At 41.8% G+C, this 13311-nt stretch overlaps 1 protein-coding gene across 1 annotated transcript in view; it reads left to right on the forward strand.

Moving 5' to 3' along the window:
- The first annotated feature begins 322 nt into the window (after positions 1–322).
- PRTG (protogenin) overlaps positions 323–13311 on the forward strand; it is a 76940-nt gene continuing 63951 nt past the window's right edge. Inside the window, exons 1-2 of the mRNA XM_039723265.1 lie at positions 323–473; positions 1177–1479. Of these exons, the coding sequence (XP_039579199.1) occupies positions 419–473; positions 1177–1479 (358 nt within the window). The 5' untranslated portion in view covers positions 323–418. The remainder of the gene's footprint in view (positions 474–1176; positions 1480–13311) is intronic.

A 13311-nucleotide genomic window follows, 5' to 3' on the forward strand; every position in this document is an offset into this window, starting at 1 on the left:
TCCCGGGGGCAGGCATGGCCGGCAGCTCCAGCCGCGGCTGGAAGGCTCAAGTACCACAGCCGGCAGCGCCTGCCCGGCTCGGGGCTCGGCGGCGCTGCCGTCGGGTCCCGGTGCCGCCCGGGAGGGGCCGCGCTCGGCCCAGATGGCGGCGCGGCCCCTCGTGCGCGGCCGGCCCCGCCGCATTGTCCGCCGCGACCCCCGCCCCGCGGCCCGCCCCGGCCAGCCCGGCCCTCCCTCCCTCCTCCGGCCGGCCCTGCCCCTCGCCCCTCTTCTCCCCAAAGGCCAATGGAGACGAGATGCGGAGAGTAGGGCCGGGACGGGCGCGCCGGGGCTGCTCCGTCCGTCCGCAGTCTCCTCCCCTCGCCCGCTGACCGGTGTGTGGGGCGGCCGGCGGGGCATGCCAGCCGCGTCCCGCTGAATGGCGCCGCTCCGCCGCCGGCCGCTGCTGCTGCTGCTGCTGCTCCCGCTGCCAGGTGAGTCCGGCCGGCCCGCGCCCCATTGTCCGGCCGCCGCACGTGGCTTTATTTATCCGGGACCGGCGCGGAGGGAGCGGGAACCGCGGCGGCTCCGCGCTTTGTTCGCGCCGCGACGGGGCGGGGGGGGCGTGAGGGGCGCGGGCGGTGCGCGGCCCCTCCGCGCTCTGGTGAGAGGTTTTTGCTAACGATTCCTTGTAAAATCAGCCTTTTTACGACGCGCTCCGCTCCGGCTGCTTTGGCAGGCTTGTAAAATTAGCGGGCGGGCCGGGCGGAGCGGTCGCACCTGTGTGGCCGCCCCGGCGCTGCGCTGCCCGCGCCCTGCGGCCCCGCGGTCACCGCGCCCCCGGCCCGTGCCCTGCCGTGCCCGGCTCGGTGTGCAAGGCGCTGCTTCTCTGCTCCCTGGCTTCTTACAGCCTGGGGGCTTCCCGCCGCGTGGAGTCAGTACCAAGTTTCCGCAGAGTTGTCGGAGTTGGGAGCGCTCGGAGCGTGTGCGGGAGCGATGGCTTCACCTCGTGCCGCGGGTGGCTCGCAGCGCGCTCGGTAGCTTGCATGTCTCTGCTTACATGGCTGTCCTTACAGGCAAAAAAACTTTTTTTTTCCCTTTTTTTTTTCCTTCTCTCTTAGGAGTGCTCTCTGCTTACATGGCTGTCCTTAAGTCAAAAAACCTTTTTTTTCCCTTTTTTTTTTCCTTCTCTCTTAGGAGTGTGGTGCTTTAGTGAACTGTTTTTTGTGAAAGAGCCTCAGGACGTTACTGTGTCAAGGAAGGATCCGGTGGTTTTAGACTGCCAAGCCCGTGGTGAAGCTCCTATAACTATTACATGGCTGAAAAATGGAGGCAAAGTGTCTGAAAATGAACGGATCTACACTTTATCCAATGGCTCGTTGTATATCAGTGAGGTAGAAGGAAAGAAGGGAGAACTGTCTGATGAAGGATTTTACCAGTGCTTAGCTCTGAACAAACATGGGGCCATTCTCAGTCAGAAAAGTCACCTCACACTAGCAAGTAAGTCCCAGCTCTTGTTTATTAACGTGCTCCTGAGTTTGTGACAGCAAATCCCTGAACAGCACACCACAACCTATCGCTTTGTGTACCTGAAAAGTTAAAATGCAAAATTATAGAGTAATTCTAGAGAACCTTTATTTCTTTTTAAACATATAACTACTATGGAAAAAACTTACGGTGGTCCCTTTTTCAGTCCCTGGTGTGGCAGAAGTGGCACAGGCACCTGTGAGACCTCTTGGGCAGTGGTGCCTTGTGTGGGTGGCTGATGTGTGTCACCAGTCTCTGGAGCAGGTTGTGAGGCAGAGTCATGCTGGCTACAGAAGTCCTGGCTCTTGTTTCCCAAGTGCTGTTCTAGCAGCCTTACAAGGGTTATCTACAGATCTGATTAAAAAAAAAAATTCCTTGTTCAGTAGCTTGACGTTGTGTTGTGCCATCTTGGGGCAGGGTGGAATGATTAATGTAGATGTTTATCTCTGGGAGAAGAAAGAGGGGAAAAGTTTTGTGGGCAACTGTAAGGTCTTGCTTTTCTGACTTGTGTTCAGCCAAGCAGATGTGGGTGCTCTCCCTTTTGCTTCCTCTGGCACCTCCCATAGGGGCCTGTTATGTGTTTTTTTCCTTCCACTGGGAAGGGAGAGGTGCATTTCTGGAGTGACTCCCTACTGCTGGGAGGTGAATGGTGAAGGAAATAGTTGTGTCTAAGTGCCTTTATGGCTTTAACAGACTGACCCCGGGTGTTTGTTGCCCTCCATTTTCCTATCATCTTTAAACATTGAGCAAGAGATGTGTGTGAGGGATGGAATGCTGTGCCTTTTTCCATGGCAGAGCAGAGCTTTGCCACTAGACTATTCTATAATATGATCTCCCTTTGCTTCCCAAAAGTACATGGGAATGCACTTTTCAAAGAAAAGTAAATTTTGGCAAAGTAAAGAAAACTTTCATTTCAAAGAAAGTATAACACAGAGTACACAGTTTATGTAGTCTTCTCATGTTCCCTCTATAATGGGACTTAACTGATGAACTTAATCTAATAGGAAAAGACTTCCTATGACCTCTTCGACCCTGTTCTTAGTAGCAAGTTGAATAAAACTAGTGCTGGTACCTCAGTGAAAACCTGACATTAATTCTAAGTTACAAGTTTTATTAAATTCAATCTGAAACTAACTAATGAAATTGGTATATTTGATTACATTAGAAAATGTGTGAATGTTGACATTTGTTAGTTTTTTTATGTGTGCTACTGACCTGATTCGAAGTACAACCTGATTCTGTCCACGAGACCCCCAGGAAGGTGTGAAAAGCCTTGTTCAGTGAGCCAGAGCACTGGGTGGTTCTAAACCATCCTGGGAGCAGGTGGCTCCAAGTGAGTGCTGAGTTTTCACGTGCTGTAAGAGTGTGAAACTCTGAAGTCTCAATTTCAAAAACCTGCCTACATATTACTTTTTGACTTGCTCATGCACAGGATTGAGAGACTAAGTAATTTGTGGGTGCTTTTGGTACAATGGTAAAAAATGAAGTATTACAGTTTTTAACATTTAATCTCACTAAGTTTCAGAGTCTCAACATGATCAAAAAATTAGACAAGAAAACCCTCCTAAAGAGATCAGGATTTTTTTGTTGTTGTTAACCAACATAAAGCTAAGCAGTGGCTGAAGGATTTTGTGGGTAGGATGGAAAATTCAGGGCCACATTAAATTGGAGACATTGCAGAATGAGCTCTAAGCTTTATACCAGAGAACTTCTGGAATAGTAGAGAGCATTATATAGAATAGCTTGGTAATGCAATTGTAGTGTTTGATTTTATTCAGACAATACTGGACTTCTGTAAATATTTGTTTCTCACATGCACATTATTTTGTCAGAAAGGTGGTTTAATTCTGCTGATTTTCACCAAGAAGTTCTTGTGAGCCAATAGATTGCATGCTGTGGAGTGAGATTCTTGTTTTGCAGCCCTTTTTTTTTCCTCCCTCCCCTTCTCTGTAAGACTGTGACAAAAGGTTTCTTTTTCTTGTTTGAATACTTGAAAGGCTTTCTATGGCTGTTGGAGAAAACTGGAAGAGATAGCGGATCCATAATGATCACAGTAGGTGTTGTTGACTTAGTGATTAAGTGGTTAACTAGTGGCCAAACATGAAGTTATCCTGTGTAGCAGTCTCTTCTCTTTAGTCATGCACCAATCTGACCCGTTTCAGAACGTCAGCTTTACTGTAAAGCTGTGAAATTGGGCAATAATTTGTATTGTGATAATTTGGAGCCCATAAAACACGTGCAAAATTAGTTTTCTCTCTCATTTTCAGTGTTTCTGCCTGCTCCCATGAACTGATTGAACTTTGCAGACATTTAAAGTGAAATAAATGAAAGTCTTGTGGGGGATTTTGTAGCCTTACAATTTTTCTTTTTAGAAGAAGTTGTCGGTTGCTGCAAAGGCAAATTACCTTGTGGTCAGAGTACAGAAGGAACTATACATATTAAACAGGTGGAGAATAGGCATTAAATGGGCATTCTTTCTTTGGAGGAAAAAAGCAAATGCTCTCTTCAGTTACTGGTAGCAGCAGGGTGTGAGGATGTTCTTTTACTTTGCCTGGTCAGAGGTTTTGCCAATAAGCTTATCTTTTGCTTCAGAATTGTAATGTTTAGTGTTGCATTTGGAAATCAAAAACTTTAATCTGTCCAAGAGTTTAAGATGTGAACACACAAGGAGATCAGGTCTTGGTTTCTAAAGTTAGAAACTGGAAGCTGAAGGTTGCACTCTTAGCAAGAATTCCATTATTCATGTGCAAATTAAGAATTCACAGGGTTAAAAGGTTAGAAACTGGCCAGGATGAGGTTTACCCTTGTGATAAAGAGCAGATGACCCTCATTCATTGGCCAAAGCTTTCATGTAGCTCCTCTGCAAAGTTAGTGATTGCCATGAATTGTTCTTGAGGAATGCAGAAATTCAAATGTGAGCAGGCCTTTCCTTAAGTGTCACTATGGAGCCTTATCTCCCGAGCACATCAGAGTAGGTCTGCAGGGACAGGGTTCCTCCCCAGAGGCCCCAAGGCTTTGCTTTCCTGTTGTTCATCCATGCACAAAAGAATTTGACTAATTTAGGGCTTTTTTTTTTTTTTTGTGAGATCCCCCTACTTTTTTAAAAGGAAACTCTGGTGCTGAGGTAGTGCTTAGGTAAAACTAAATATTAGTTTCAGTACTTGCTGGTAGCTACTTCCAAAGCCGGCTGATTGATGTGGGGGCAGAGGAGGAGGTCCTGTCTGCTTCTTTGTGAGGGGAAATTGGTACTACTTAAGAGCATGACTTACTCAAAATTCGACTTTTGCCACTGCTACTGAGAGAGATCTCTTTAAACAGAATATAAAGGGAATGTAGATTTCAGAGAAAGTCCTTTTGCTACAACTTTGAATCAGTAAAAAGTACACAAGCTGAGATTGTTTTCCTGCATTTAAAAATTTTGATTATTCAACCACAGTTAACTAAGATTCTGTCTAAAAATAGAGCTAGACTTCCAATAAAATATTATTCAGGAGAAATGGAGAAGGTAGATCATGTTCTGAAGCTGGTAGCATGGGCATTGTGCAGTGATGGGATAGGTCACTCACTGTTTATGTACTTTTCACAAAAATAGAAATTGATGTACGGGTTTCTACATTTGACAAGAGTGAAAGGTGATGCAAGCAGAAGGTTTCTGGGAACATGGGCCTGGAGGGGAGCTGTGTGTGTGCCCACTGCTCTGCAGCTTGAGGGATGCTGGGCCCTTCACACAGAGCAGGCTGTACTTGGAGGGAAGTTCATAGCTTTGCTTGCCTGCTGAGGCACTGATGTGACTTCAGGTCCCACTGTCCTGCCAATTTTTGGCCATATTTATGTTTTTATAGCCTAACAGCATCTTTTGCTCTGCTTTTAAATATTTGCACTGAAGAGTGCATGCAGCTGAGCCTCTGTGACAGTCATGTTTCCGTAGCAGTTCCAGCCGTTTGTTCCCACTTTGGCATTGTGCTGTTCCTTGTGTGGGCACGGCTGCATGTGTAGCTAACTGAACAGGGAACTGGTCTGGGTTAAAATAATAGAATTAAACCAAAAGATGGTGTTTAACCCAGATGAGTTCCCTGATATGGTTTGTCTTGGAGGCACTCAGTGACTGCGCTGGTGTAACTGAGAGGACTGAAGTGGAGGTGGGAAGACTTAGTGGGGACAGGGGAAGGTTAATGAAACTTACACTCATCAAACTATGGCCTTTGTGAAAGCTGTAGGCAAAACTTTGCCCCTCTGCTACTGATTTTTTAAAAAAATAATCTTCATATTGCCTTCAAATAACAGGATTAATAGCTGTGGTCTATCAATACAGTTTTCGCTTTCCATGGAATCTGTCATTTCAGGTGTCTTCCAAGTGCATATAGAACTCAAAGTTATGTTTAATTATTTTAAATAGCAGTGGAGAGAGGTACAAATTGTGAGAAAGGGAGGTGGTGTTAGGGGGTAGAAGTGGTTTTGGACTGAGGTGGAAGTGAAATGGCAGATGGCAGCTGTAGGCAATATATTGTATTGAAAGAGAGCAAAGTCTTAGTGCTGTAGAGCTGGTGTGGTTACAGACAGCTCGAGGAACCTGGTGGTCTGGGTTTTGACAAGTGCTGCCCTACTGCTGTTGCTTTGATTAGTTGATTGAATATCCTGAGAGGAAAATTTGTTTCTAAGCTGAGAGTGCACACGGCTGACTGTTAGTGCATTTAAATTTCAGTGCTTTTAGGCAGGAGGATGAGGTTCCAATGTCTTAGTCAGCAATGTCAGTTGATAGCAAGAACAGTAAGATTTTTGTTCTTTAACTGAGATATCCTGAAGAAATAAGAAAAGTGGGAAGTACTATCTTGTTAACCCATTTTATTGGAGTACTTTCCTCTACAACTCCCCAGGCGTCTTTTGACCTGAAGTCCTGCAGCACCTCGACAGAAGACAATTATCAGCATCCTTTTAAGACATAACCATTAGTTACTTTTTTCGTTGTCGGTGCCAGGGCATTCCCTCCTTTTTCAGCAATGATTTGCTGCACTTTTAAGAGCTCTTCCACAGAATGAGGAATGGGCTTTTATATTGTTACCAAGATAAAAAAAATGGTAGAAAACTTTGCTTAGTGCACATGAACAGTGTTTGTTTCCAATACCATGTCACTTGAGAGGTGAGCTTTTTATGGGTTTCCTCAACACCTCAGTTTCGAATTTGTGTCAAGCCTAATGCCAGACTGAGACCTTCCATGCCTTGCTTTTCTTCCTAGCTAGTCAGACCAAAGCTGTTAGGGTTTATTTACCAGTTTTTATCAGGGTAACTTTACAATGTATAAAGTTTTTACTAGCTTCTTTGTTAAAAGAATGCTCAATCTTTTTGGCAGTACACTCTGTAGCTAATAAAACCTGAAGGAAAGGCTGAAGGAAAACACGGTGCTGTGCTAGATGCTGTTCAGAGCTGTGGCCAAAAGCACTCACTCCTCACCTGGTGTGAGCTGTGTGTGCTGTGTGCACAAACCTGTGGAGATTCCTTTCCTACTTGCAAAGCAATGTATGGCAGCAAAAGATGCTGTTCTGTTCCTGCAGTGTGGTGCTCCCCCCCCCACTGCTCCCTTTCTTCCCCCTCCCTTTTTCTCTGCATTTCTTGGTGTAGAAATTGTTGAAAGGGCATTCAGTAAGGCCCCCTTTTGTCAGCCAGCTCTGATTATCCTAAAGAAAAGGATCTCACTCGGAGCAGTTGTTTGCCTAGAGACTTGTTGTCACGTCTTCACAATTTAACAGCTGTGGCTATTGATGGTGTGCAGAACAATTTAAGACAATGACAAAAGAGAATCTTGGAGGAAGAATTTAAAAGTTACTAAGCGTTTTCCTACAGAAATATGTTCATGCTCATTGTTGGACAAACTTGTGCTTAGTATTTGTTTGTTTTCCTCAGCATTTTGGGTTTTTTCCACACTTTATCTCCAAAATTGTGAACATAATCTTTATTTAGTTTTGCATTTTTTTTGTTTTTGTTTCATCAATAGGCCCAGCTGTTAAATTGGGATTGATTACTTCCAGTCTTTATAACTGGTAATCACCACCTAAGTGAAAAAGTAATCAACAATGTCAAGACTCCACATTTTGTTGAGTAAGTGTGGGTTGTATGGTCAACATTAGTTACTAAGGTCAACCTCTAGGTAGCTTTTAAGCAGCAGCATTTTAAGCAGTGTCTACATTTTAAAGTTGATTGTCTCAGCAATTGAATTAGAGGTGGAAAAAAAATCGCTCTAGATCATTTGTGTAGGGAGTTAGATATCCATCTGGCAGCCTTCCAAAACCTGCATCTGTAGTGGAAACAATTTTTGGTTGTATGGATTAAATGATTACTTTTTAAAGACATAAACAGCAGACTTAGGGAATAGATGTCTGTTAATCCACCTGAGCATGGACAGTTTGCTTTTGCCTTAGTGTATGGAATTATTGTAAAGTCCTCCTCTGTTTTTTTGTATGTAAAAACTTTGGAGGGAGATGGCCTTCCTAATTTATTAGAGGAAAATATAAATAAGCATTGCTAGATAGATTTTTTTTTTCTGCTGCTTTTACTTTGTTTCATAACTCTCAATAATAATTCAATAGGTTTTGTTTTTTTTTTTTAATGAAATCAAATTTGGTCTTAGGTGAGTGGAAGTTTTTTTTTTTTTGTTTCTAACAACATAAGACATCAAAGACAAAATGAACTAAGTTGCATCCGGATAATACAGTTAACATCTCAAGGCCCTGTTCAAAGTGCTTGTTTGTCAAGTGCCCATCTCTTGTAGTTCTGGTAAAGGTTTCTGACATACCAGAGCATCTGCAGCATAGGGAAATAGAATCTTGGTATCATTTTCCCAGAGGCAGACAGGTCTGCTCCTGAAGTTCACTTAGATTCTTATTATCAAAACCCAACAATGACAGAATGTGTAATCTTTGTATTTTATCGGGTAAACATTTCAGAGTTCCTGAGTCTTTCTGTGCCAGTATTGCACTAAACTTTTAAAACTCCAGATGTGGTCTTCTGACTTTGGCTGATGAGAAAACTTATTTAGTAGCTAAGCTTGAGCAAGTTTGGTTCCAGCCTGAACATTTTAGCAATAATATTCAGTAAGTAGCTGCTTGTTTACTGGATGTCAGAGCAGTAGAATGCAATGTGAGAAATGAAATATTGAAAATGAACTTGTTATAAAAGACATAGGAATGCTGACAGCAAGCTTTATATCCAAACCTTTTATTAGGATTTATTAATTTGAGGCAGAAGTTGCAATGTACCAAGACACTACTTCTCCATCTCTGGCAGGGTTACTGGGGAGGGAGAAGGTCAGCAATGAATTGTTTAACCTTCTTGTACTGAGGATTCTTGCATTTATACCTGTTTTAACTGACTTCCTCTTCTGGTTAAAGTGGTGAGAATACACCCTTATTCTTGTAAATTATTGAAAGTTTTTTTATAACATTGTTTCTGCATGTGGGCAATGCTCTGAGGAAAGGAATGACTCCTGGAACACAAAAAATTATCAACTCAAGACCTCACAGCCACATTTTAACTTGTATTTTACCAATTTTTTTCAATGGTAGAATACTGCTGAGCAAATGACACCTCCAGTCATGGAGAAAAACTCCAAGCAGTGTCTGCCATGAGAGTCCTGGTACAATTCTCCTGGACAGTGAGGAGTAGGATGGTTGTTGTTTAGAATGGTGGCAGAAATGTGTTGTGAAAAGCATGAAGCCAGCTGCACAGAGGGTCTTTGATCTATTTTCCCATCTACAGAATCTTAGGAAGAAAACTTCCTATGTACCAATTGATATCAGGGGGCTGGTGGTTGGATGGGTTTTATCTCAAAACATTGCCACTCACTGTATCTGTATTCTGGTGTGGAACATCTTTGCCAAGCACATGTTTGAGGTAGATGGTGGTGTGGGCAGCAAGATGTGTGAGACTTTTGGAATTGCAGCTTTAGGTGGAGCAAACAGAGTGTTTCAGAAAGGAGAAGAGTCTGTCTTAGCTGCAAGCTGCTCTGAATGGTGTATTGATGACAAAGCAGCAAACTCATCTTGTCCTAGTCCTCTAGCCTCAGAACATGCTAAAATTGTGATTTAGATTTTAATAATAGCAATAATTTACCTTGGCTGACAAGTGTGTTAGAAATTTGCTCTTTAGCTCTGAGTAGTTTAATTTTGAAATTATTTGCTGATGAGAGGGAGTTTTAAAAGAAATAATTACTGATTGACCAGGCTTAAGAGGTACTTTATTACAAGAGGTAATAAGAGGTAAGTTACTACAAGCATTAAACATGTCATCAGGTGTTCTTTTAATACATAGCTGGGGGAAAGTCAAAATAAGTCTTTACAGCTTGTGGTGTGCATCTTGTATATAGTGATGAATGAATGTTGGAAACTGGAGAGAATTCCATGAACAGAAGCGTCTTTATATTTTTATACTTGATTTTTGTTGTCTTCAGATAATAATCCTGATCACATTGATTGATTACATTGTTTGTTCTCATTGCAGTAGACCAGAATTTCTTGTGTAAAACCTTCATCATTCCCGAGATTTTCTTGGCTCTACTTTGAGCCATTTCAGATTAAAGTCCAAACAAGTTAAAATAAGTTTAGAAAACCAGGTTACATCTCAGCCTTTGCAGCATGTGCAGTAGCAATGCTGTCTTCTCCCTCTAAAATCATAACAGTTATGTATCAGCATGTCCATATCACCATATGGTACAAAGTGGGTTCATCTGCCTTTTAAACTGTATCAAGACACTTTCTGTACACCTTAAAAAGGAGAGGAAAACATCAAATAGCAAAGCTTTTCATTGATTTGCTGATCTGTTCTAACATTGAAAATTTTCTCATAATTTGTGTTCTCTCCCATGTTCCCACTCTTTCTTCTTTCTCTTGTCACGTGCAGGCTGATTTTTCTGCATTTAGTTTTTGATTTTTTTCCTTTTCTTTTATGAGTTGTCATGTATGTGCTACATCATTGCTTTGGATCTACAAAACAGCTTCTGCTGACCCTCCTTCCTTATTCCTGTCTGATGCCTGGAAGGAGGTGCTGTTTTCCAGTGGAGCTTATTTTCACAGCTGTGGCAGAGGAGGGAAGTGTCATAAGATACTTTGAGGTCAGTTTTGACCCCAAATTTAGATGAGGTAAAAATGATTCTACAGAAGTATAATATCTTGTCTCAAGTGGTCTGCCTGTCACTTAATCAAAATTATTGCCTGATTTTAAGAAAAAGCTGTTTTAATAGCCCTTGCAATAATGTACAATAAAATCAGGTCAGTGTTACACAGTATTGCTTTTTGCTTTACAACTTGTTACAACTGGAAGTTTTCAAATAACCCGTTATCTTTTCAAAGAAACCTTAAAATTCAAGTCTTTGAACATGCAGAAGAATTTTAAATGCTTACTCCTGCTTGTACAATCTTGAACATATTAATAAATTGCTTAGATGACTTATCAGCAAATTAACTAGGGTAAATTATTAAATTACCATTTCACCGTCCACATCAAGATCTCTAGTAAACCTCTAATAACTGTACCATGTGCCTCAGGCAGAGCTGTGCATTATGTATGTTCTTTGTAATGAGAATTCGTTGACTTTATGAAGCCATTGACAGCCATTTATCATTTTGTTCATTAAACTTGTCTGTGACATCCGGTAAATTGATGTTAACTGGAAATATTCTCTGGGAGTTCTGGCACGGCTCTGTCATTTTGCCTGAGGAGAAACTTTGTACCTAGCATGTCCCAAATTACAAGGGTGAAACTTCCTTCCCCCACCTCCTCTCCTAAAGCCTAAGTGAGCATATGACCAGCTCTTTTTTCCCCTCTTGCTTTTAATGCTTATTTATGCAAACACCCCTGTAGCCCGCAGTTTGCAAGCAGATTTATCATTGATCTTCAATAGAGGTTGAAAGTGGATCCTGCTTTTATTAGTTCAGCCAGTCTGGGCCAGGAAGGCAGCTCAGTTTTATCCCACAGTGTACAAGAAATTAACTGTGGAATTCTTGGTAGCACTGATGGGAGCTTTGTGCCATTCCCAGCACGTGGCAGTTAGAACTTGTTTTTAATGGTCATAATCTTTACCCAGTGTTGCTTTACTGCTGATTCTTAACAGTGTTTGGTAGGTGACCAAGTGCATTGCTGAAAGCCTTTATAATCCTGCTTTATGTGGTCTTTTGAAATTCCTTTGTTTGGAATGATGAACAATATTTCATTTTTTTTTTCTGCTCCTGAGCACCCAGTATGGAAAAAAATGCCCACTTTTAGCACCTGCCAGTGTGTGATTCCTGTGGGATAGCTGTGTCTGGCAGTGGTGGAGGTAGTTAATAGGATATCTGCCCCCCTTCTAGTGCTCCTGTTGTGCTACCTGAATCCAGCTGTATCAGGGATCTTTCGAACAGAAATGAGTGGACTCACAAATTGTGCTGTAACTGACCAAAATATTTATTAAAGGGTCTAAGACACCATCAAAAAATTGAATATGCAAAAAATCCATTACATAAAATTTTTGTCTTTTGAGCGAAAGAGTAGAGCAGTTGGCTCTTGAAAATATATTGTGTCTCACTACATAATAGTTCACTGGATTAAATGAATTTATTGATTTCTGCTTCTTTACTGACACACATTTATGAGCAGTTTCTTTGGCACCATGGCCACATGTCAAAGGTCATAACTTTCCTTCACTGTGGAAGAATAAAAGCTTTCAGATGGTGAATCCCTGAAATCTAAACAGGGCTTTATCGTCCCTTCCCCCCTCAATATAATTACTGGTTTTGCATGGATTTATTTAAGATAAATACACAATAATAATAAAAAAAACTGTACATACTGAAGGAACTATATTAGCTATCATAAAATAGCTGCAGGAAACTATACATGAAAGGCAACATATCTAATCTTCAAATAGGTATCATTATGGAGCACATGGTAGTAGATTAGGCTCCTTTATGGTCAGAGATTTTAGTGAAAATAGTTCCTTTTTAGAACAGAATAAATATTTTTCATGAAGGATTTTATTAGCTATAGTTTAGAAACAGTATTTCTTTCCCTTTAGAGTTGTGTGTACTTTGTGCACCAGAGGAGATCCTGGAAGTAGATACTACTGAGAGAATGAAGCACGTTCAAAATCTGTGCTTTGTGTTTAGATGAATGCTTATAATGCTGATATTTTCTTTAATGGCCTTCATTAGTAGTAAGTAGCCTGTGGGGGTTTTTGTGTGTACTAGGTATGAAAGTCCACTCATGATGCAAACATGAAGTTATTAAAAAAAAGAAACTGCAGTGAAACACAAAGTTAAGTTTAATCAGTGCACTAGTTTGTTAGAGGTGAGTAGGCAGGAGTAGTGAGCGAGGCTTTGGGTCTGTCTGGGAAGAGCTTGTCTTCTCTTTTTGGCAGCTACTGACTTGTAGATGAGCTCTGACCATCTCAAGAAATAGCAGTGTGAAGGTAGTCTCACAAGGTGTTGATGTAAAATAATTGAAATATTTGTGCCAGATAAGGCAATATAAGTTAGAATTGTTAATGTGGTCTGGCTGTGGTCCTCTTAGCAAGGATGTTTCTGAAGGAACAGCACAGCCTAGAGTTCTATCAATGGGAAAAATACCCCATGGTTTTCTAAGAAGGCATAAAAAGTAACCCCACTGTCTGCCCTAAGAAAGAATAATTTGCCAGACTTTATTTTTGCATAATCGAGATGAAACCTTTTGATGCTTTTAATCATGTTTCTTAAAAATAAATATCAGTGGTAGACTTTTCTTCTGCTCTAATATTTGTGTGTGTATGTGTACAAATGGTCTTGTTCTAAGTGGGCTATTGGCACC

This window comes from Passer montanus, unplaced genomic scaffold (assembly GCF_014805655.1).
Source record: "Passer montanus isolate IOZ18808 unplaced genomic scaffold, ASM1480565v1 scaffold5, whole genome shotgun sequence".
Taxonomy (NCBI): domain Eukaryota; kingdom Metazoa; phylum Chordata; class Aves; order Passeriformes; family Passeridae; genus Passer; species Passer montanus.